This window comes from Rhinichthys klamathensis, unplaced genomic scaffold, assembly GCF_029890125.1.
Source record: "Rhinichthys klamathensis goyatoka isolate OS25496 unplaced genomic scaffold, OSU_Roscu_1.1 h1tg000097l_1, whole genome shotgun sequence".
Taxonomy (NCBI): Eukaryota; Metazoa; Chordata; class Actinopteri; order Cypriniformes; family Leuciscidae; genus Rhinichthys; species Rhinichthys klamathensis.
In genome coordinates this window covers 281,083-307,500 of record NW_026606636.1, presented here as the reverse complement: position 1 = coordinate 307,500, position 26,418 = coordinate 281,083, and the positions used below count along the sequence as shown (strand labels likewise).

The following is a 26,418-nucleotide window of genomic DNA, read 5'->3' as shown; positions in this document are numbered from 1 at the left end:
TGATGTTAAATATAAACATAACTTACTCCCTTCAGCAGAAGGTCTGCATTCACACGCATCGTGACGGAGCACAGCCAGTTTTCCAGCACAGGAGATGCTGTGAGACCGAGGGCTTGTTTTAAAGCCAGGGATGCTGATTTAATTAGCGCTTGCATCAAAGTATCATTGAAAAGAAGCTCATGCACACATCAGATGATGAAGACCGCTCTTCATCCAGCTCTGGTTTTACCAGAAAACTGAGCAAATTGGTGCTGACCAGTGTTATTTTAGCAATGAGATGCTATTATAGCTTTTATTAGTATTTTGAATTAGTTTTTATTTTTATATTTTCTGCTTTTATTTTAGTAAAAGTATTTGAGTTATTTGTGTTTTGTTGTATTTTTATTAGGTTTAGTTTGTTTTTTAATACATCTCTCTCTCTCTCTCTCTCTCTCTCTCTCTCTCTCTCTCTCTCTCTCTCTCTCTCTCTCTCTCTCTCTCTCTCTCTCTCTCTCTCTCTATATATATATATATATATATATATATATATATTGTTATTTTAGTACGTTAATCTAAATGAAAATGTTTTATAAAACGTTGAAAAATAAAAATAACATTAATAATCAAATTAAATATTATACAAAATAATTTAAAAAGTAAATATAGTTTTATGTTTTTTTAATAAAATACGTCTATTTTTTTTCATTTTTAGTTATTTTAGTACATCAAGCTAAATCTAAATGAAAATATTATATAAAACATTAAAAAAACATTAATAATACAATTTAAAATTATAACAAAAATGACCTAATATAATAAATATAGTTTTAAATTTTGATTTCAGTTAAAGTAAATTTTGATTTCCGAAACTTTCGTTTTTTAAAGAAGCAAAAGTTTTGCATGTTTTTAATTTGAAAACAATTTTTACTCAGAAATTGTTAGAGTAATAACCCTGTTGCTGACATTCACTGATACGAGTAGCCAAACTTTATGCATTTATAGACAGAATAATGTAAACCTGATGAATCTGCTGTGTGATATCTGCAAGTCTTACCCAGAACGGTGATGTCAATACTGGCTGAAGCTGTGTGTTCCCCCACACCCTCATGCACATGACAAACATACTGTCCTGATCTGGCCAGCGAGACCTTCGTGATGTTGAGGCAGGACCGCATGCTCATGGACGACAGGACGTCAGTCAAGGGCTCAATGTCGTCCTCCTGAGACTCAAAAATTGGGGTGTCAGACATTTACTTTTCTATTGAGACAATTTTTGCAGAGATATACATACTGCATATATTCTATACTGTATAGATTGTGGCGGGAGGAGCAAAAGATAGACACTGTGGATGTGGCGTCAGGCCTCAGAGAGGTGTTTATTAACATAAAAATAAACATAAAATTACCAAAAAATGTCAAAAAAGGGGAATAAGTTGTCCATGAGGATAAGGGTATCCAAAAACAAAACAGGGAATCTGGTGTCCTTGCTGTGCTGGGGCATGTGACAAAGCGATTAAATTGCACTCACTGCAAAAAATTAATTTCCAACTCGGTATAAATTTCTAAACTTTCTTAAACCGAGATACATTTACTTGAGAAGGAAAATGACATATTAAGTCTTGTTTTTTGAGAAGATAAAAATTAATTGAGTTAATACTTTAAAAAAAATTGCCTAAAAACTTGATTATTTTTCAGATTTTTAAGCATAAAGTCACTTAATTTTGATACATTATAAAAAACAACTTGTCATTTTGGATCTCAAGTAAATTTATCTTGATTTGATTTAAGAATGTTTAGATATTCAAATCCTCAAAAACTCTGTGATAAACTAAAACCATAAACTATAGCTACAAACTTGCTTTTGGTGTTTTGGCTTTTCACTTTTTTCCCCGATACATTTTTGATTTCTCTCTTAATAAAAACACGTGTTCCTCACGACAACGGTCAGGGGAGAGGTGTGGCCGCACATCTTGAGGTGATTTCAACATGTGGACCTTCTCACGGGAGCTCGAAGTGCTCGAACGGAAAAATAAAGAAAACAAAGAATTTCATTTTCAGCCCACTCACGTCTTGGTTGGGAAAGTCCCATTTGAAGAAGACGAGTTGCACGCCGTGAACGGTACAGTTAACGTTCAGCGTCTCACCCTGTTTCAGGACCGTTTTGGAGGCGTTGATGTAGGGATCCAGAGCCTCGGGAGCTGAAGACATGTGTGCGAAAGAAAGAACAAAAGCGGCTATTGTTTGACAGAAAACAAATCATCTGAGTTTATAAAGAGACTTGGTCCAATCGATGATGACACAGATAATGGAGGAGAACAGATGTGTAACACATGGGCTCTCTTCATCTTTTAACCATCTTCTGAAAAGTAAATGGTGAGCGTTTTAACTCACAACAGCTTCATTTAGCAAATAATAGCCTGTAATGTTGATACATGAATGCTAATCCGGTCATAAATGTCTGTAATATTATGGCATTAGCAGACCTCAAGTTAATTTATACATATGTATAGGAAAGAAAAATCACGAATATCTCAATCGTTTCCATTTCACTGAAAAAATATGTTCTTCCTCTGTATTTTTGTCTTGTTTTCAAGTAAATTTTTTTTAAACGTTCATAAATCAAGATACATTTACTTGAGAAGCAAAATGTCTTCAGATATTAAGTCTTAATTGTTTACTGAAAAATTTATACAAAATTAAGAAAGTTTATGCCTAAAAAAAATCAATAAATCTGCCAATGGGGTCAGAAAAAGAAACTTAATTCAAAGGGAAAACTATTTTATTTTTCTGACCCCATTGACAGATATTTGTTCTTGTTTTAAGCAAAATCTCACTTAATTTCAAAACAAGACTTAATGGTTTAGTCCAACCAAAAAATTCGGTCTTTAATTACTCACTCTCAAGTCGTTCCAAACCTGTAAGACTTTCGTTCATCTTTGGAACACAAATGAAGATCGTTTTGATGAAATCTGAGAGTTTCTGTCCCTCCATATAGACAGCAACACAACTGACACTTTGACGCTTCAAAAGGTTCATAAAGAGATTGTAAAACTAAGAGAGAGGAGAGAGAGTGATAGAGCCAATTCAAAGGATAGGGATTATTAGGAGGCCATGATTGATAAGGGCCAATGGAGGGCATTTGGCCAGGACACCAGGGTTACAGTACACCCCTAGTCTTTCTGAGAAGTGCCACAGGATTTTTGATGACCACAGACAGTCAGGACCTCAGTTTAACGTCTCATCCAAAGGACAGACCCTTTAAGAAGGTTTCATTTTTACTAAAAAAACAAGACAAAAATACTGTGTGAGAAAAAATATTTTTTTGGCGTGTATACAGCAATTAAATTAAATGGTGAGCAAACCTTTGCTGAAGTGTCTCAATATATCAAACTTTACTCGGATTTGCAGTCTACAAGTCAGAGATCTCAATGTGCACTCAATCATTTCTCATTCTGTATTTCATATTTTATAGCTCTATACTCTTACTGGATGATAACTAGTGACTCATTTGAGTCTCCTTTAATTCCTGAGGAAACATCTGAGACAAAGTTGACACTTAAAGCTGCAGTCCGTAGTTTTTCCTCTTTGTCGCCATCTCTGTTCGAAATCTGCAATTGCAGTCATTCGCGGAATTATCAACTTTACGTGAGTTGTAGTTCAACACCCTCGACACGGCACAGCGCGGATGAACACAGTGTTTGAGGAGAGTGTGCAGCTGTCAGTCGCCGCGCCGGTGTCGATACTGGCATTCAGAATCACAGATTATTCTTTTTGGAAGTATGACCAACATAATAATTTTCACCGGAAAATGTCATCTGAACTAGTAAGGAACATCCACCTTTGTTCTGGTTCTGACATTGCAGTAAATCGCCCTGATTAAATCTAAAAATCGCTTATCATCACACAAAACCATGCAAATTATACTTTGTTCCTAAATTGTTAATGTTAAAGGGGTCATATAATGCCATTTTTGTACAAGCTAACATGATTCTTTAGGGTCTAAATTAAAAGTTTGTAATATACTTTAATTACAAATTCTCATTAGTATTGTAAGAAAACACTTATTTTACTTGGTCAAAAACAGCTCTGTTTTCAGCACGCCGTTTCAGTGCATATGACTTTAAATGATAATGAGATTTGCTCACCCCGCCTCTCTGTTCTGCCTACACCATTTGTAACTCAATAACACAATAACCATAACGCGTTGTTCAGTATGTTCAAACGTGGGATTATGAATTATATTGAGAACGTCATACATAGAAAACATGCCGTAATGTACCCTAAGTGTAAACCTTAGACGCATTCATTGTGAAGCGTGCAGCTAGCGATTTGCAAAGATTAATATATTAATATAAAGTTTAATAAAACATTACACTCACTTCCGTTCTTCAGGAGATTCAACAGGAACACGGATATCTGGTACCGATCCTGTTTTCATGAGCAGCTTTCCTCGTTTATAAAGCAGTCTGGTGTGTGAAATGATTCGCGCAAACATGAGAGCATTGACGTTGCTCGTGGGGAATATTCCCTTCGAAAACAAACTCAGCCACTGCGTCTTCAGCGGTTCGGATTTAGGAACATTAAAATGACTTCTGTATTCGTTATTACACCCAAGAACAGAACACCACAATCGCTTAGACGCCATTCTGCTCATAGACAGTGCTCCAGCATATCAACAATGACCGCGCCGGTCCGCGCAGACTATGATTGACAGCTACCTCATGAGCGAGGGCGGGTCTGTGTTGAAACGCTGCTGTCAGTCAACAATCGTGGGAGGGGCGTGCGAGCTTGTGACGTCACAGGCTCGAACGGCTCGATTTGAGACAGGGGAAAACATATAAGGAGATTAAAACAAAAACACTGGATGGATTTTTACCATTATATGATGGTTGTGTACAGACACTGCCAACACACATTTCAGTACAATCAACTTGTAAAAGTGCATGTACCATTATATGACCCCTTTAACAACGTAAGCATTGCGTGACTACATGTAATGTCCTTCCGATTTGTATCCTTGTTTGCGCATGGGTCCGGTTGCAGTCTCTTTTCTTCTGTAGCCACTCTGAAGTCCGAACGAAGTCTTTTGCATTTTACAACGGGTGAATCTGTTGTCACTGGTGATTGTCGTTTGAACCTTTCTGGATCCGCCATCTTGATAAGTTTAATTATATCAAGTGCTGTGAGAAAAGTCTATAAATCTCCACCTCCAACATCCTCACACGCAATATAGCTTATACTAGCCGAGACTCGAGAATCCGAGAATCCACCAGTACCACTGGAGTTAAAAACATTATTACAAGCTTACCGCTTTGAATCGAGCTAAGGCAAGCAGAGAGTTTTGAACACTGGCTGGTTATGTATTTTCTCAAATATGTATTTTGGATAATTTTTAACCCAAAAAAAGTTACGGACTGCAGCTTTAAATGAAGCGTGACTACGAACTCCAGTAAATCTCCTGAGCAAACCTTTTCAAAGCATAACAGAGCATTTGAGCAAATATACCAAATATACTGAAGACGTAGAACGGGATGGACTCTTTCTCCAGGCCGTTCAGCTCTCCTCTGCATATGTAGTTTCTGTCGTCCAGGGCAGCGGTGTAGCCCACACTGGGGTTGTACGAGCCCTCCACCACTATCTCTGTGTCTCTCTCGTACAGCGTGACGTTTATCGACGGGTCCGTCACCAGACAGGGGATCGTGCTTTCCTCTCGCGTCTTAGTCACCATGTTGTGATCGTTGTTGAGGAACCACACCTCCGGATCTGAGGAAGACAGAATTAATAAATCAATGTGTTTACCAATGTGTAAACAAATAAACGCATGAGTGAATGAACGAACAAATCAAATTAATGAATGCGTGAGTGTGAGAATCAACAAATGCATGAATGAACAAACGAACAAATCAATGTGAGAATCAATAAAGTGAATGATGACTGTTTTCTGCAGAGCTGAATCGAACTCATTTAATAATGGATGAACTTTACAGTTGTTGAACTGAACTGAATCAACATTGAACTGACTTAAGCTGAACAATGACAATAGTCTTTTTAGAGCTGCTTTACAGGAGAATTGAATTATGTTTGCATCATTGATCATTATTTTCCTGTTTATCACTACTTTACAAGCGGTTTTGAAACAATCTGTACTGTATAAAGCGCTAAATAAAAATCAAGGTGACTTAACTTGACTTGATTGTGTGCGTGATTAATGAACTAATCAATGGAAGAATCAATAAGTTGAATGAATGTGTGGGTGAATGAATTAAAAAAACAGTCAATGTAAGAAACAATATATGAATGGATGCTTGAGTGAATGAACAAACAAAAATCAATGAGCGAATCAATAAATTAAAGAATTTGTAAATGAGTGAACAAATGAATAAATGTACAAATCAATAAATGTGTAAGTGAAAAAACTAACAAATATAACAATGTGAGAGTCGATAAATTAAGAATGTTAAGTGAATGAACCAAAGAGTCAATGTGAGAATCAGTAAATGAATGTGCGAGTAAATGAATGCATGAGTGAATGAACGACTCAATTGAATGAATATGTGAGTGAAAATTAATAACACATTCAAAACTACCTAAAAACGTCAATGTTTTCAATGTTAACCATTCTAATCTTAAAATGTTCAAATATAACTGGCCTTACTTGTAGTCTGAGTATTAATGAACCAATTTTGAATATCTTCGTGAGTAACACACACTGATGTTCTTACCAGGCACAAACACAGCCACCTCTCTGGTCTCATTTGTCCCGTTTTCAGAGCACACATAAACCCCGGTGTGTGTCCACGTCACATGCTCCAGACTCAGAACACTGGAGGTGGGACTTCGCGCCTCGGTGTGAAACGCCGGAACATTCTCCTCCCGCTTGTAGTGCCAGGAGACGTTCCTCCAGCCGGAGCAGGTGATGGTGAAGGACGAGTTGATGGAGAGAATTACCTCTGGAACGCTGGGATTGAGTTCCAGACCTGAACCTCCCAGACAGAGCAGAACCAAACCTGCACACACACACACACACACACACAACAACACACCAGCATTCTGTTAAACAGGTTGCATCGCTTCCATTTCAGGTCATTTGTATGTGCTTTGTTTTTACCCAAGATGAGCAAAGATGAGTATAACCAATGTCCATCGCATTTGCAGATCGATATCTAAAAGTTTTTATTTTTCTTCTTCTCACTAACATTTTGATAATTAAATCAAATAAAACTCGAACAATAAAAAGAACTAGCTAGGTTGCCTTAAAAAAGTCCATAGATATCGCCGTCAGTTCGAACTGCCTTAAACACTTTCTCCGATAAGCGGATGCGATGAGACCTGTTTTCCTGTTTGTTCATGTGACATTCGGCATAAAGCCTATTCAGATCAGTAAAACTTCACTCACTACTGCTCTAGATTAACTCACGATGTGCAGGAATCATTTTGAGAAAAGGTTCCTCTATGAGAATTACGGGATTAACAAGTTTTGTAGCTATTTTTTTCAAGAAACTACAGATTAGTGGAGTTTTTTTATTTTATTAAACTTGATCTATTTGCATCTGTAGATTTCATTTATGGTACATATCTTAAAAGTTTGTGAGTTTTTTCTCCTGCACTGATTCAGAAATCTCCACTTGGGGGTAATTTGTGAATTGGTGCGATTAATGAATCGCCGCTTTGTGTAATTAATTAGATTAACATTTTTAATCGCTTGACAGCCCTTTCTTTTAATACAACACATTTGTCTTAATATGCTGTGATTAATCAACAGGGGAAGCATGATGATAACTACCAGCAGTCTTACATTGAAACAGCTTTTTAAGTTACAAAATATCTTCATGTGAGAATCTATTAGTTTTCCAAAACGGTTAGTGTTCCAGGAATTTGTTTTTAATAACCAAAAGTGTCAAATAAGCACTAAAAGAATGTTTTTTTGAGTTCGGTACATTAAACACAGAAGACGTTGCGAGTCAGGCATGAACACACTGAGCTTCAGGTCGGGTTTATTTGGTTAAGTCATTATTTTGGGGTTTGTTTAGTCTGTTACCTGTTGTCATGGCAGTCAGCTGGAAGCGGCTGATGGTGAAGCTCTTCATGCTGTCTTCCAGAGCAGGACACGTTTAGACTCTGCAGACGGAGGAAAAACAACTCAGGATTGATTCGCCTCAAAGCCAAAGGAAACGGCAATCTTCCTCAACTTACCTCAACATTTATTTTTACAAAAGAGAATATGCCCTCAGTATGTCATATTCCTCTAGCGAAGTCCTTTTAAAAACTCAAGCGCATGAAAGAATATACAAAGAGTTCCTGACTATATTTACATGACGTGTTCTTTAATTTTCTTGCATATCTGCATTCAACGGACTGGATGTGCTGCTTGTGTGTCCATCGCTGTGGAATAATAACACACGGGTCGCTTCTCACACAGGCTTCAGAGAGGGACACGCATGCCTGACTGCACACAAACAGAAGCATGTTTCACAAACGCTCTTATTGTTGCATTTTTCACTGCGGCACATTCACTGGCATCACTGCGGTAACGATGAGCTTCCTTACAAAACTACAGCTTAATAGAAATTAGATTAATAAAATATATTAATGTATCAGTTATATAGATATAAAACAAAGAAATAAACAAAAAGTAACAACAACAAATAAAATGAATGAATGAATGAATAAACAAACTAAAATAAATCAATTTAAGAATCAATAATTGAATGCATGCATTATTAAAGGAACGAACAAATCAATGTGAGAATCAATAAATGAATGAATGTGTGAGTGAGTGAATGAATGAATGAACAAAAAGTAATGTGCAAATCAATAAATTAATGAATGCATGAGTGAGAGTGAATGAACAAAAGAATCAATGTGAGAATAAATAAATAAATGAATGTGTGAGTGAATGAATGAAAAAAAAGTCTCAATGTATAAATAAAATAATATAAAACATCAAAATACATACAATGACAAATAAAATAAAAGAATGCATAAAAATAACAAAAGTAAAATAAATAAAAATCATTCAAGCACAAACGCTTAAGGATGACGTACACACGTTAAGACTTAGAGGTTTGATGACATCATACCTCTGCAATAGTACTAGTGAAGATTGACTTACACCACTAACAAAGATGACTGAAAAACGTAATGATAATAAATGTGTTTATTTCCAGAATGCCTGCGAGTATCTTTCAGTGCTCCTGAAAGCACAAATAAACAATTAAAGTTTGCAGGATCTGTCTAATTATGAGAGATCTGATCCCTTTTAAGGTGTTCTAGGGGTCAGAGGTCACAACGAGCCAAATCCACCAGGATGAGTGTGTGTGTGTGTGAGTAAACACAAGGGTTGATCGGACGGGGTTGTAGTGGGTGGAAATGGATGGATGGGTGGGGTGGGGGTGAGTGTTTTGGAGGTCTGGAAACAGTTAAAGCTGGATCACTGGGTGCAAAAGCAGGGTGGGAAAAACCAGAGAGGGCGGAAGAACATATCGCGGAGAAGAGGCGGAGGGCAAAAAAAGCGGAGGAGGGATCCTTCGAGGGAGTCGCTGGAAAAAGAGTGAAATGCTTAACTCTGGAGAAATGTTCTTAACTGATAAAATATGTTTGGTAGGGTGATCTAATCATAGATATTTTTAGCCACACAATTAAACTCGATGTTCTCAAGTGTTGCTTCATGAACTAAAGCAGATTTTAGGAAGAAATAACCTTTTTGCCCTCATAAACTTAAATATATTTCTGGTAGTTTTTACTCAAACTGTATTAGAACTAACAGCAAACACATACACTTTATATTGAAAACATTTTCCAACCAGGCAATAGCTTTTGTGTCTTTTAAAACTATCATCACCATCTCACCGGAGCAATCAAAATCAACCATCCCACACAAATCCTGCGAGATGCCCATTAAGAGTCTCTCTCGTCACTAATATACTGCCAGAGGAAAAACGCACTTCATAAAATGCTGCCGGTCCCTCAGGAGCGACATACAGAAGAGAACAAGGAGCCTTAAGTGCTGTTATAGTTGCTTTAGGAGGAGTTTGTCCAGTGTGTATTCCCAGAAAAGACTTGGAAACTTTCTCATGATCTCCGATACACAGGGGACGCACACAGAGACCCCAGGAGTCATGCTTATACACATGCTCATGATTGTGAGTCAATGAACCATTTAAATCCTTCTGAAAATGCATACAACTATTTTGAAGGAATCAATGCAAAAACAAATAGGCCATTTTAAAATGAAAAGCATCAGGTTTGTGAGCTGCAGTTACTTTCTAGCTTTATAATGTGCTGAATCCTCTGAAAGCTGCAGTGAGACCAAGAGCAACAGAAAAAAACATAACATCTGAAAAAAAGGAGAGATGAATACGGTGGAATATTTCGCTGCCAAGCAGCTCAGCAATGAAAAGAGCTCTGAATCAAACCCTTTCAGTGGAAGAGAGAGAGAAATTCTGGCTTAAAAACAGAAGAAGAAGAATATGAAAGACTAAAGAACGGTAGCCATGAAGGAAAGAGAAAGAGGCCAGAATGAGGCTCAGGTCCATGTCAGAACGGGCTCTTTTTCATGCTAACGTCTCTCTGGGCTCTAGAAAAGCTTCACTGTGGCCAACCTGCGTCAGAGAGACCACAGACTCATGCAGAAGCCGTCAGATCACTGAAAAGAGCTCATGCTAAAACAATTATACTACAGAATACAATGGAAATCTACTGCTGACACTGTCATCCACCCTCGTCTGGTACTGTTGACTTCATATATTAAATTAGCATGCAAGACAGTAACACCAGCTATACAACTTGAAAAGCCAGAAATCCTTCATGAATGCAGGTGAGATCACAGTATAACTGTTTTAGGTGGTTGCCAGGGTGTTGCTATGCAGTTGCTACGGCATACTAAGCACTTTATACTGTTGCTATGTGTTTTTTAAGGTGTCCTGGGTGGTTACTAAGGCATTCTAAGAATTTTATAGTGTTGCTACATGCTTTTTAAGATGTTCTGGGAGGTTGCCAGGGCGTTACTATGCATGTGCTAAAGTGTTCTGGATGGTTACTAGGGTGTTGCTGTCAGTTGTCAAGGTTCTAGCAGTTCAGATTTAAAGAGTTGCTGCGCAGTTTTAATAACATTATGGGAGGTTGCCAGGGCATTGCTATGCAATTGCTGAGTGTCCAAAGCATTTTAGAGTGATGCTATAAGGTTTCAAAGGTGTTCTGGGTGGTTGCCAGTGAATTGCTATACAGTTGCAAAGGCTTTCTAAGCATTTTAGAGTGTTGTTACACAGTTTTAAAGATATTATGGGTGGTTACCAAGGCATTGCTATGCAGCTTCTAATGCGCTGTAAGCTTTTTTTAATAGTGTTGCTGTGCTGTTTCTAAGGCATTCTGGGTGGTTGCTACTAGGTAGTTTCTTACTGTCTAGTCATGGTGAACACTAGTTATAGTGATGGTTGAGTCTAATAGCTCTATCATTCTATCATATGATATATTGGTTTACTTAATATAAACAGATGTAGTGTCTGAGTGTCTTTAGAGAGTGTGTGTGTGGGTGATGGGATGGGAACGGCGTGCTCGTCTGACCCTTCCCAGCATCCCGATCTCCTGCTAACACTCTCAAATGTGTCATTTTGTCACAACAGATACATCCCAGAATTCCCACCAGACGTCACACGGCATCCGCAAGGACCGTCGTTCCTGCACCCATATAAACTACCCCCAAGCTGCTCGTCTCTGCTGGGATTATCTTTGTACGGGAGATTGTTTTCCTTAAACATCTGGCAGCGCCGCACTGATGGGGGGGGGGGGGGGGGGGGGGGGTCACCAAAACTGCTGTCTGTTCTTCTGCACGGACTCCTGGGAAACATACACAGCCTTGAAAGAAAAGTGGGGAAAAGAAAAACAAAGGCACTGAGAAAAGAAACAATTTTAGATGTTGTTCTTTGCATTCAGCTGCAGGGCCTCCTGCTTCCTGTGTGTGTTCGGGAACATGTGTATAGATTCAGCGTGGGTGTGTGAGAGACATGCAGACCATCAAGACCAGGAATAAAACCATCCGAAAATCCCCCTCGGACGCCAGAGCTCCTGAAATGTTGCGAAACACAGTGTGTGTCCGCTGCTGTCCCCACCGTGTGGTGATGAGACAACACATTCACAGTACAACACAGCCAACATTAAGGGAACTAGACTATGCACTTTTAAAAAGTATTACTAGAGTCATTCCTTGAGGATTTGAATTTTTATTATCAATGCATTTTTTTTCTTTGTCTGCTTGTTTCTTTTCTGTGAATGCCTATACAGTGCATGCTTTTCTTTTCTGTAAAGCACATTGTTAAACACCAGCTAAAAAACTACTATATAAATAAAACCTTGCTTGCTTATGTGTTCTAGATGGTTGCCAGGGTGTTGCTATGCAGTTGCCAAAGTGTTCTGAGTGGTTGCTAGAGCATTGCTTGGCAATTCCTATGCTATTTTGGGTTGATAGCATGATGCTGAGCAGTTGCTAGGGTGTTTTGGGTTGTTGCTAGGGAGTTGCTGGGGTGTTTAAGTATAAACATATCAGACAATGTTGACTCAGAGCTCCATTAATAGGGTGTTGACCAAAAAACGACAATTGTGCCATCATTTATTCACCCTCATGTCACTCTAAATCTGCAGAACTCAAAAGAAATATTTTGAAGAATGCTAGGGTTCAAATAACATTCACTTTCATTGCATGCACAAAAAAAAAGGAAAGGAAGAAAAAAGAAAATTTTTCCACAAAAGAAAGAAAGCAATCCAGGTTCAAAACAACATGGGGGCATGAGTAAATAATAATAATAATATTAATAATAATTTATTACATTTATATAGCGCTTTTCTAGGCACTCAAAGCGCTTCACATGGAAGGGGGAATCTCCTCAACCACCACCAATGTGCAGCATCCACTTGGATGATGCGACGGCAGCCATATTGCGCCAGAACGCCCACCACACACCAGCTTACTGGTGGAGAGGAGACATAGTGATGAAGCCAATTGGTATATATATATGGGGATGATTAGGAGGCCATGATGGACAGAGGCCACTGGGCAAATTTATGACAGAATGACCAATCCCTTTAAGCCAATCCCATTATTTCACAAATAATGACAGAATGACCAATCCCTTTAAGTCTCCTGAGCAATGAAAGAGCAACATTTGAGCAATAACATCTTTAGAGGTGTAAAGAATTTGAGTAATAGAACTTCACTCCTATAACATAGACTTTATTTAAATAACCATAGCATGAATCAAAATAAGAAAAATCTCTGTTTCTTCTTTTCAAAATCAACTTTTAAGTACTTGTGTACAATTGAATCGGAAACTTTTTTATTTTCACTCAATGTTTTTTTTGGCAAGATACTTAGACTTTTAACTGAGTAAAATGTTTGACAAAGTATCTGTGTATCTATATCTGTTCCCTATTGAAATGTATATCCGAGTGAAATGGCTTCTCGAACAAGAAAATATGTAGGGTGGAACTTGATTTTGTCCGTGGGGAATTGATTGGATGGTTGTGGTTTGCTATATGTGGATCTCATGTGAGTGACAGGTTGCCCCGCCCTCACGCCAGTAAACACATCATCAGAGAAGAGATGTCGCAGCAAGTTTTTTTGATTAATTAGCATCTTCCTCAGAGCAAACACATTTAAGACAGAGTCAGCGGATTTGATGACCAGCACATACATTAAGTGTATGGAGCTCTAATATTCTTATAGAGGATACTGTACTTCCCTCACTTTACGAACGCCGGCAGTAAATCCCGCAGCAAGAGGACTGACCCCAAACCATTCATCACATCTAATCTCACCGTACAAAAGGTTCACAGGCTCTTATCGCTAGTTATGAAAAAAGCAGCATGGTCTCGGGCCAAACACAGAGATGGTTATCTGTCTGGAGGACGGCCAGCTCCTACACGTGTGCACACACATTTGTAACTCTCATCCCGTCTTCCTGTTCTCGATTAGCATTTATTAAAGGTGGGCGCTGCTTTAGGATCAGCCCTCCCAGAGCTAAACTTTTGGCACAGGCTGTGGGAAAACTGATCCAGTGTGTCCCTGTAAAAATAAACGTTGCTCTTTTTCTATCCCTGCTTTCCCCTGGGATGATGAGACGGTGATGTCGATCCCCAAACCCCCATCAACTCCCTCAGGGAACAACTAAACACTTCTAGGGGGGAGTATAATTCATAACTTTACAATGGAAAACAAAGACAAAAACCACCAATTTGCAATCTGAGTTGAATCTTGTTAAGATCTGTAATATGAAGCAAAGACTTTTTACTACACTGTAAATCCCAACAAGTTAGGATAACTCATTTCAGTTGAGGAAACCGATTGCCTCAATACCTTTAAAGGGACAATTCACCCCAAAATGAAAGTTGAAGTTGAAAACATATCCAACAGGAGATGCAGGAAAAAAGAAGAAAATAAAAACAAAGCATTCCAAGCACAGTTTCACACTGTCCAGAAAAAACATCCACTCCCATTTCAAGCTGTTTTATTAAACAGACTGTTTCAGCTCTAATGACTGATTGGATAAATCATATTTAAATTCATTGTAAATGAACAAATACACATACTAGTGACCTTATATCTATATTAGAATCTAAATTCAATATTAATGATATTGAAAACTGCCATCTATAAACAGTTTACAGTTAAACTAATTACAATAATTGGCAGAAAACTGTTTATTATTATTATTATTATGGTAACACTTACGTTCTATTCGCTAACATTAGACAACTGAATAAGTTAACATGAACTAACACTTCAAATTATTCTAAAGCATTTATTAATACATTTTACATTTTTACAATTATTAAAATCAAAAGTTGTACAGTAGGGGTTAATATTGTTTAATGGACCTAAAATGAACCAACAATAAACAGTTGGCTAGCCTAGTGTATTACCTAACATTAACTAACGGGACTTTATTGTAAAGTGTTACAAGAATATTTATTGAATATTGGTCATACAGTTTTTGCCAAACCTAAATCTCTGTTTTAAAGTTGCCCTGATGTTTTAAAGGGAACCTATAATGCCCTTTTCAAAAGTCTTGATTTTGTTTTTTGGGCTCTACTAGAATAGGTTTTCATGCTTGAATGTTCAAAAAGAAAAGCACAGTATTTTTCACATATTTGACATTGTTGCAGCACTTCTCTACCCAGTCTGTCAGTAACACTGTTTAGCTCCTGTCTCTATGAAGCTCCTCCTTCCGAAAAGTGCAATGTGCTCTGATTGGTCGGCTGGACCAGTGTGTTCTGATTGGTCAACCGCTTCAAGCGTGTTTGTGAAATGTCCCGCCCCTTACCATAACTGTAAGTTTCAACACACTACTAACTCAATCAGGCCCCGCCCCTTTATTTTGCGTATGCCTTGGGCAGGAATTATTCAAATGAGGATTATTGTGACATGTTCGTCCCCGGAAGAAAACTCAAGACTACAATCGAAGCGTTTCAGGGAGTTCAGAAACTGCTTACTGATATACATATTAACTCCCTTTGGATTGACTTTGTGCTTTGTAACTTTGAAGACGTTTTTTCATCCTCAAACAGCAATATTACACATTAAAGAAAGTTGAAAATGTAAAAAAGCATAATAGGACCCCATTAAGAAAAAAATCATAACCACACACACTAAATGAAATGAATAAAGAAAAAACTCCCACTAAATTACTTGCGCAACAACAGCAGGAAATGGTTCAGCACAAACTCAAAACATTGAGAAAACTAGAAAAAGACCAGAGTTTGGGGATTGTTGTAATTTCTGAGATGAGTGGACGAACTCTAACATTTTATTTCTACAGCATGTACTACTTTTCTACTACTGCCAGTTTCCCTTTTTCTAAAGTGTTTCATCAAAACCACACATCCACTTTGAAACCCTTTCACTTTGTTCCTCCAACGCTGTCCATCTCTTTCACAGTTATTCTTGGTTAGTTTGGTTTCTCACTACCTAAAACCACAAGAGACCAGCAAGATATTTTCCAATCACTCTCTTACTCAAATTCGGTCAACACTAAGTAGACCTAAAGTCCACTGCTCATGTAAGCTGATCTCATATTCTACATACACTCTTTAACGAGGTTCAGTGGGGTTCTGGAAAGAACTCTAGAATTATTGACTCAATTTTAAAGAAAGCTTTAGGTCAAAAAAAGTTCTATATAAGGAGAAATGTCTTATAGGGGTCATGAACTGGATTATTTAATAATGCTTCCTGGGGTGCCCTTATAATGTAATACTGATTTTTACATCATAAAAGTCATAATTTAGAAATAAAAGGCATTTTTCCAAGCCTCTGATTTGAACGCTGTTTGAAGGGGCGTGTCAAAAGCATTGCATTAAAAGCAAACAGAACCCATTATAATCACTGACGCTGTCTACACTGCATACAGATGACAGTATAGAGATGTGTGTTCAGTTTCGGACGTACTCCACACACTGGAGTCTGTGGACAACAGGACAAATGGAAGCTTTAAACAGCACATCTGTGTCTCAGAAGGATATTAGTGTCGGAAACAAGTGGATGGTTTATTGTAATGGCGTCCCGGATCGCGTCAGAGGAGCATATGTTTGTTCGGAGCATTTAGTTTTGTCAGCGAGGCACAGTGTAATAATGGAGAGTTAGCAAAGAAACGTTTGTTGAAAGATGAAGCAGCAACTGTATTGGATCTGACAGCAACTGCATCACAAACTAAGTACCGGTAAATGATTTTGCAATGCTTTGTCTGTAAATGACGGTTTTATATGGTTAATGTTTTCAAAACACTTACGAGTGGGCGTTGATACGGTTTCCTTTGCAATGACAGTAGCGTATCATAACAAACAGTGGCGTTTACTGACAAGCATTAAAGGAGCGTTCGCTTAAAAACATCATTTCAGACAGTCAGAATAAAGGTTGAAAATAATCGTTTTTCTGCATGTCTATTTGTTTTGTGTGTGTGTGTGTGCAAAACACTTTATTACCATTATAAGTGAACCTCAAGGAACATATTAAAATAATGAAAACCCCATCTCATGACCCCTTTAAGAATGTATGAAAATGAAAACAAACAACTCACAGTCTGAGCAGACCTGCAGGGTTTTCTTCTTTCCATTGGTTGGATTATTTAAGATTGCTGATTGGTGGACCTTCAATGTTTTAATTATAAAGCATGTAAAATATATAATGTAGTGACATCACTCTCTAATAACCATCTGCATTCTCACTTTTTATTTTTTTTTCTAAATATGACTGACCTACCAGTTACCCGAATTACTGTATCTTTTTAGGAATGATTTCTCTAAATATGTCAATTTCATACTTCCTTAATTCTCACACATCACAAACTACTTTGAGTCATTTCTGAATCTATTGTTGACAGAAGATGTGTATTTTAGTGTTTGAAGGCAGTGAGACAACATGACAAAAATGTGGGAAAGAGATTTTGTGTCTCTGAACATTTATACTTTGGAGGCTTCGTTCACAAAAAAGAAGGTGGCTAAAAGCTTAATGCTCAGTGTCGAGAAGCTTTGAAATATTTAATAGCACTAAATGATTAGCATATTTATGTACCATGGTAATTAGATGGTAACCGAAGGTACATCAAATAACAAAAACAATGGTAATACTATGGTACTTACTTTATTTTGGTATTGTGATGAGGTTAACGATATTGGAATGAAATTAAAGTGAATTAATGAATATAGAAATAAAGAAAAGTACATACTATGAATACTAAGGCTAATGGTGCGTTCATGTCAGATTTACCAGTATTATGAGTTTCTGACTAGTCAAAATCATTCAGATCTTTGTCAAACTCATAAAACTGTAAAGAAGTTTTAAATGAGGTATGCTTACAAGAAAATACTAATTCAGTTTTAATTCAGCAAAATTTCATGATTAATTCAATCTAATATTTGTTTTTTTTTTCTTTTAATTATTTGTAAAATTTACTAACAATTTCTGAGTTAAAATTTATAGACTATACACCAAATTATTTTAAAGCGAGGGAATATTAATTTTAATAAAGCTTCTCCCCTTTGATCATTGTGGTGTCATGAAAACAAAAAAAATCAATAGCCATGTAATTATGATATGTTTTGTTATTAAAAATTTAGCAAGAGAATACAATGGAGAATTATTAACAATGAAGCATTTTGATCAAATTAACAATAAAGCAGTGCATTTCTTTTTGGTAAACAGTTTCTATGTCTCAAACAAAATCTCAGAATTGTCATCTCATAAATAATGTAATTGTAACAGACTCTGAATTCAGTCAGCCGTCAGATTTGTTTTCATGTCGTATGTACACTGTAATATTTGTACAGAAATATTTTCCAAAGCTGCAAGTAAAACAAAGATTATTGGAATATGATACTTCATAATTTCATGTTTTTTTATTTATTTTTTATTTTATTTAACAGACAGACATACAGACCAAAATAGTGCATTAACGAACAATATAGTAATTCCATAATTCCAGAAGTGAAAATAACAGTGGGTGTGAGTGTGTGTGTGTGTGTGAGTGTGTGTGTGCATAAGTAAAATAACCATTTATTATTTATTACCATCATCATTACCATCACCACCACCACTCCTCACTACCAACATACTACCAACATTGTATTAGTCAATTTTTATTTGTATTATTATTTCCATCTTTCCTCCTATGTATAAATTACCATTGTCAGCAGCACTCTTCAAAAATAAAAGATCCTTTAATAAGATAATATAAGATAACCCTCCCCACACATCTCTTCAGTCCCTCTTTTCTCCTAATTTTTTTTTTTTTTTTCATAATTTCATGTTTAATGTAATGCATTACTGATAATTTCTTTGTCTAAAAATGTACTAGCAATTTCGGAGTGAAAATTGTTTCTCCACCCATCTTTTCGTATAGGCTGACAGCGCGTCTGGGGTTTCAGGCTGCTGGTTTGTAAAAGCGTCTGTGAGGAGTGCTGAAATAAGTGTGGTGAGGAGGAGCAGCGAGAGCGTTTCATGTGGGAGGCAGCATCACTCACATTAACTGTTCTCTCCTCTCAACTCATTAAGGATGAATTGTTATGGAAAAAAAGCATTAAAAAAAATTCCACATTAAACAGCCGAATCCACAAGTTAAAGTTCGCCTCCTTTTTCTCCCGGTTTCTCGTAATTCTCCAAAGCACTGCACAATTTTGACTTTATGGTCATGTTTATAACTTCTCGGGCAGACTTCGAGTGACTCGGAGCCAGAGAGATGTCACCAGAGAACGGCAGAAAGTTCCGCTCCGGATGCCGAGGAACCGGGAAAAACTGCAGCCTGAAGCTATTGGCCACATCTGGAGTTTCAGACCCTTTCCTAAACACAGACGCTGAAGCCATTAAGGGCGCGATGAAGCACTGCGACACAACGTCTAACATCGTCGGCACAACGTCAGTAGCTCATTGTGTTTTTGACTGACAGGAGAGAGTATTTGCTGTATTCTTTTAATATATGTAATAGCAATAATCCTTCGTACTTATTTCGGGCAAATAATTGACCCGGGTCTTCGTTCAAGGTTCATTTGTTTACTGAAAGGTCTTGCACAAATAGAAAATAAACAATAAAAAAAAACTCTGGTCAAAAACTGTGTTGCTCCATCTTTCTTTCGTTCTCTGAGGAAGTGCGAAATTCTTAAAAGGAACGTCAATTCTTAATTGGGGGGGGGGGGGGGGGGGACTAATGTACATAAATAACTAAACTAATTTAAATACTTACTCAAACATTTAAGCGTTTAATTATTCCAATTATGGCTCTTACAATATAAATGTAATAAAAATTGCTATGCATGTTTTGCATGATATTCATTTTTAAATGAATTTCCTCAAGCAATTGAGGACACTATACAAAGACTTTAGGCTTGAGGAAAATTCAGAATCGAAGAACCGACTCCTTTTCAGTTCATTAGCGTTTAATGAGCATTACAATTGAATTGGCAACGCACTGGAAGTTGAATTGTAATGACAGGAAGAGGAATTTCCTGAACTGCAATTCAACACAGCTTATGCATTCTGGTCTGTAGACGTGGCTCGCATCTCTCTTTCAGTGCACATCTGTGGGATTTTTTTTCACCTCTTTTATGGTCCAGCAGGTGAAAAGGATTTTTTTTTTTTTTTTTTACAAAACACCAACCGTAAGTTAACTATGACCAACAAGTGATGCGTGCCTTAGTAAACAACACTAAACAATGACTCAAAAAGCCAAAGACGGAATGACTCTGAAAAGATAATACTGTACAGTCACAGTCAAAAACAAACTCATCAAATCAAACCCCAAACAACCCGTCAAACATGCATCCCCACATCAGAAACACTCCTAGAGAGACAGCTTTAAACGATTACAGCTCAAACTGGACTCACAGTTCAACCAGCCTGCTATCAGAGCAACAGAGAAGGAGAGGAAATGAAGGATGAGGAAGTGGCTTTAGCATTCCTGTGGTGATGGAGGGATGATGAGCGTAAGACCAGAAACACACTCGACACAAGTACACAGACGCGAATTCAAGTGTGCAATCTCATAGAGATACTTATGGCCATTTTAACAGCTTTCTCCCTCAAACTACAGTCAGCATTTACCAAAGACACGCAGTGAAAAATTGGAGCTGAAAAGGCGTGGACTCATTTGTTTTTGTGGCTGATCTTATTGCATATGCATTTGTAGGAGTTTCCCTTTCAGATGAAAAATTTATGGGAGGAGAGTATTTAAATGAATCATGCAAGGTGATTTTAAGGTTCGCGCCTGTCAATTTACTGGTATTTACACCATTATTTACCGCCCCAAAAAATCATTATGGAAATGGTCCGCTGCGTCTGTGTTCTGTAATGTGAGTCGTCAGTAGATCACGAGCAGAACTTTCCACTCCCATCGGCGCTTTTTTGGGATTGCGCTGTAGTAAATCTGACCCTTAATGTGCCTTATTAGCTATGTTTCCATCCACATATTTATTTTTACATATTAAAAAAAACTAGATGGAAATGCCAAGATGTACATAAAATCTTAAAATGTGAATTTAAAAAAAAAGTATGGTATGGGGAGGATAATTTATTCTTTTTTTTTGGTAAGAAAGTTTTTACTTAAACTATGATGGAAACACATTTAAATCGAAAACTCACACAGATGATGTGATTGATAACTGGACTAACCAGCGGACCGATCTCATTGGACACCATCTCAAATATTGGCACAATTAATTTGCTATATAAATGTATTGGATATAAAGATAGATATTGCATTATTGTCACAGTAGAAAACTTTGGAACTCAAGGGGCTGATATGTTTCCTGTGGATTTAAACTGAATGTGTTATTATTCCGGAAGATACGTAGATATAAACACATCAACGGTTTAACTAACTTTAACGAACTTTGCCATGCCTGTAGTAGTTTGTAAACTGACCGTAGAAGTTTACACGCATCTATAATGCTCCTTGTGGCAACACTGAGAATTCAATACAATGCAACTTGGTCAGACACATTTATTAATGTAGCAATGCATGAAATCAAACTTGTGTAGCTTCAAGCATTTGCATAGAAATATGCAAAAAGTGGTCTTGGAAACAGAAAAAGTGGACATGGAAACAGAAAAACATTGCTGTGAAATGACTAAAACACAACACAAACAGTCATGCATGAAACACACATGCATGCCAATCCAAACACACACACAAACACACATACAGTGTTCTTGTTTTTCTTAAAGAGAGCTGGTTATCTAAAGAAAGTCTGTTCATATTTTCTTTGGTCTGCTAAGCCAGTTTTCCTAGTCGAACCCAACACTGTCTCCCTGTGTCTCTGTTTGACTTGGACTGAGTGCAGAGAGACAGAAATGCAGCTCATTTAGACTGATGAAGATAGCATCATCTGTCTTTCTTTCTGCATTCTTAATAGTGATAGCTGTCGGTCATCATTGTTATTTCTGCGTGCCGTAATCTTAGTGGTCATTAACCGCAGGATACGGCAGATTAAACAGACACTTGAGAGAACGAGTGAAGGAACTTCACCCTGATGAAAGAAGAAAAACTTCTGTTCGAGTGCCAAAGGAGACTAAAATCTGAATTATACCAATGTTTCTTTGCCATTTGCCACGGTAATATCTTAATTTTTTTTTTTTTATGGGCATTTACCATGGTAATACTATAGTTTTTAGGACATGGTACCATTCTAATATCTTGATTTTTGGACAATTAGCAAGGAAATAAAATGGAAAACCATGAAATAGTTTTTACCATGATGATATTGGTAAATTGGATATTGATATACTTATAGTTCAAGAGAAAGAAGGATGGAAGGATGGATGTTTTTAAAATTAACTTTTTTAATTAGAACTCAATGAATGACCTAATGAATGAATGACCTAATAATTGGACGAATTAATGAATGACCTAATGAATTACCTAATTAAAGAATAAATGAATTACCCAATGGATGCATGAATTAATAATCGAACGAATTACCTGATGAATGAATGACCCAATGAATGAATGAATGACCCAATGAATGACCCAATGAATGACCTAATGAATGACCTAATGAATGAATGAATGACCTAATGAATGAATGAATGACCTAATGAATGAATGAATGACCTAATAATTGAACGAATGAATGAATGAATGACCTCATAATTGAACGAATGAATGAATGAATGACCTAATAATTGACCTAATGAATGAATGAATGACCTCATAATTGAACGAATGAATGAATGAACGAACGAATGAATTACCTAATTAAAGAATTAATGAATTACCCAATGAATGAATGAATTAATGATCGAACGAATTACCTAATGAATGAATGACCCAATGAATGAATGAATGACCCAATGAATGACCTAATGAATGACCTAATGAATGACCTAATGAATGAATGAATGACCTAATAATTGAACGAATGAATGAATGACCTAATAATTGAACGAATGAATGAATGACCTAATAATTGAACGAATGAATGAATGAATGACCTAAAAATTGAACGAATGAATGAATGAATGACCTCATAATTGAACGAATGAATGAATGAAAGAATGACCTAATAATTGAACGAATGAATGAATGAATGACCTAATAATTGAACGAATGAATGAATGACCTCATAATTGAACGAATGAATGAATGACCTAATAATTGAACGAACGAATGAATGAATGAATGAATGACCTAATAATTGAACGAATGAATGAATGACCTCATAATTGAACGAATGAATGAATGACCTAATGAATTACCTAATGAATGAACGAATGAATTACCTAATTAAAGAATGAATGAATTACCCAATGAATTAATTAATTAATGATCGAACGAATGACCCAATGAATGAATGACTTAATAAATGAATGAATGACCTAATAATTGAACGAATGAATGAATGACCTCATAATTGAACGAATGAATGAATGACCTAATAATTGAACGAACGAATGAATGAATGAATGACCTAATAATTGAACGAATGAATGAATGACCTCATAATTGAACGAATGAATGAATGACCTAATGAATTACCTAATGAATGAACGAATGAATTACCTAATTAAAGAATGAATGAATTACCCAATGAATTAATTAATTAATGATCGAACGAATGACCCAATGAATGAATGACTTAATAAATGAATGAATGACCTAATAATTGAACGAATGAATGAATGAATGAATGACCTCATAATTGAACGGATGAATGAATGACCTAACAAATGAATGACCTAATGAATTACCTAATGAATGACCTAATGAATGAATGAATGACCTAATAATTGAACAGATGAATGAATGACCTAATGAATGAACGAATGAATTACCTAATTAAAGAATGAATGAATTACCCAATGAATTAATGAATTAATGATCGAACGAATTACCTAATGAATGAATGGCCCAATGAATGAACGAATGAATTACCTAATTAAAGAATGAATGACCCAATAAATGAATGAATGAATGAATGCCCTAACGAATGACCTAATGAATGATTATATTAGTTTAATATAATAGTTTAATATAATGGATAATATATTTTTTTTAGATCGTTCAACTTTGTCATTGTGCAAAGCCAATTAAATGAAGTGCAAAATTCAGAATTAAATAATAGCATTGAAGTTAATGAATGAATTGTTAAACATTTAAAAGCCTATCAAAGATGAGCTATTAGCTAGAGGCATATATAGTTGATCTGCTGTCTAGTTTATCAGTAATGGTGTTCTGCGTTGTGCCTAGGAAGGAACCGAGCTCTCAAAGATGTACTTCCTGAAGTGTTTTGTATGTTCCGTGACTCAAGCGCAGCAGATCATGTCGGCACACGGGGGTCTTTGCGGTTCTGCCTGACCCTGTTCACGAGCTCCACTCATCCGCTGCTAATGGGGAGCACATTTTTCATGGGACTGGTATGCGGCCCAGATTAGGGGGGGTCAGGAAACAGCTGGTGACGCAGCAGTCATAGAGCGATCCTTCCGTCCCAACGTCAACAACTCGATTTCACAGTCCTATCGCACCAGATATCGCATACACTCATGTCTTACTCACACGCGTGACTAATAACAGCATGTTCTAGAAGAACTGGACAGAAACTCATCATGAGTTGAATGAGAACCGCATGAGTAATGGGACTTTCTAGGACGCCGTGCCATGAAGGTTCTGCACCAGCGCATTTGCATACGAGAGCTTTGGAAACTGAGATCAGCTGTTGAACATCTGTGTGACTTACAGCCCAGACTGGTCGAAATATATACAAAGACCTACGCTTAAGATAACCGTCAGTGCCAATGAACTACAGCTGGCTCTGACTTTTACACATGTTTAGGTTGCAGTGAAAAATAATTTTTTGTAAACACTGTGCATATTTCAATGCTATTTTTACAATTCTGCCTATATATCTAGATGGCATTACAGCTATAAATATCCTGGATGGATGAATGTATGCAGAGAGTAACTGATATAATATAATATGATATATATAGAGAGAGAGTTTGTCTGTGCATTCATGCAGTATATCCATCTATCTGTTTACGATCAAACAAAAATAAAGAGCTTTCCATCCACTTTTAGAGCTTATTTGGGGACAAAGGCTCATCATAATTATCTAAACAATGTGACATTTGCTTTAGGTTTTTATCAAAATGTTTGTAAGCAGCATATGCTAAAAGTCATGAATATAAACACCACCTAGATTCTGGTATGCAGCCGGCCTTTAAATGCTCTTATACGACACACAAACACTGCCGAGAAAAGACAGAGTTTCAAAGACAGCAGAAGCGTTCAAATAAACCATCCGTACCGCACTTCAACACACACAGAGGACAACACTACCTCACAAACCAAAATAAACATCTAAAGTCCCACCGATGTTGACGACCGTGTGTAAATGCAGGCTGTAAAACACAGATTTGTTTGCTCTCGCTGAACTCAGCACATTCTCGTTCAAATGCAAAGTGTTTAACACACAAACAAACGGCAGAATTGGCCTTTCCCAAACAAAAGCAGAAAAAGTCTCACGGAGAATCTTTCAGATGAGATCAATCTCACAAGCCCTCTAATGGCCATCTATCATCATCGTCCACATCTGGATGAAAGCATTACCCTTCAATAACGTGAGAGGGTTACGAATGTCCTCAAAACAAAGTCTATAATCGTCAACCATCTACAGTAACTTCTGGAAAATATCACAATTCTGCTGACCAGCTTCTTTTACAGCTTTGCTTTTCACTGGCATACATCAAACCAGCGTTTTTCCAAAACCTCATGGAGTAAAACCCGACCGAATGGAAAGAAAACGACAGTTAAATCCACTCCCATCTCTCACCTTTAGCAGCGCAGACGCCTGGACGTCAGATCAAAAGCATGTCTAGGAAAAGCCTCTGTTGCTGCTAACTTCTCGCTGTATGCCTCTCCTCGTCTCTCTCTCGACGCGTGTCGTTTTGTAGTGGTCTCTCATACAGCTGCGTGAGGGAGGGATGGAGCTAAAGCTTCGGTCTCCAGGGTCCCAGACGGAGAGGAGGTTGGGCAGCAGATCTGTTTATTTAGTCAAATGACCACAGCAGGGTTCACTCACTCGCTAGTAAAACCAACATCCCTGCAAAGGTACCACAGACTAATGCAGTTAATAACAGAAAAGTCACAGATGAGATCTCTTTAATGTCTTGACTATTTCTGCAAAGAGAGAGTTCAGCTTAAGTCTCAAGTTTCTTCTGAGAAAGACCACAATAATCTCACACGTGTCTCTTCTTTTTAGAAGAATCTCAACAATGTCTCAAACTGTGCCCAGATTTGCAATCTGCATTGAATGATCTGACCTGCTCTCCACATTCGTTTTATTGCTTACTGGATGATGAGTAGTGGTTCATTCTGGGTCTGTTTTAAGAGAAACATCTTTATTTTTTACTTTATTTACTTAAGTGAGTAACTGAGAACACCATTACACTCCTGTTCAAAAGTTTGG

The 26,418-nt window shown here is 37.1% G+C and overlaps 1 protein-coding gene across 1 annotated transcript in view; it reads right to left on the bottom strand.

Annotated features, from left to right (window-relative positions):
- pdgfrb (platelet-derived growth factor receptor, beta polypeptide) overlaps positions 1 to 25,826 on the bottom strand; it is a 43,941-nt gene extending 18,115 nt beyond the window's left edge. Inside the window, exons 1-6 of the mRNA XM_056252605.1 lie at positions 25,783 to 25,826; positions 8,018 to 8,095; positions 6,702 to 6,986; positions 5,485 to 5,742; positions 2,047 to 2,177; positions 1,034 to 1,199 (exon numbers count right to left, since the gene is read on the bottom strand). Coding sequence (XP_056108580.1) covers positions 1,034 to 1,199; positions 2,047 to 2,177; positions 5,485 to 5,742; positions 6,702 to 6,986; positions 8,018 to 8,066 — 889 coding nt within the window. The 5' untranslated portion in view covers positions 8,067 to 8,095; positions 25,783 to 25,826. The remainder of the gene's footprint in view (positions 1 to 1,033; positions 1,200 to 2,046; positions 2,178 to 5,484; positions 5,743 to 6,701; positions 6,987 to 8,017; positions 8,096 to 25,782) is intronic.
- Between the last annotated feature and the right edge of the window lie 592 nt (positions 25,827 to 26,418).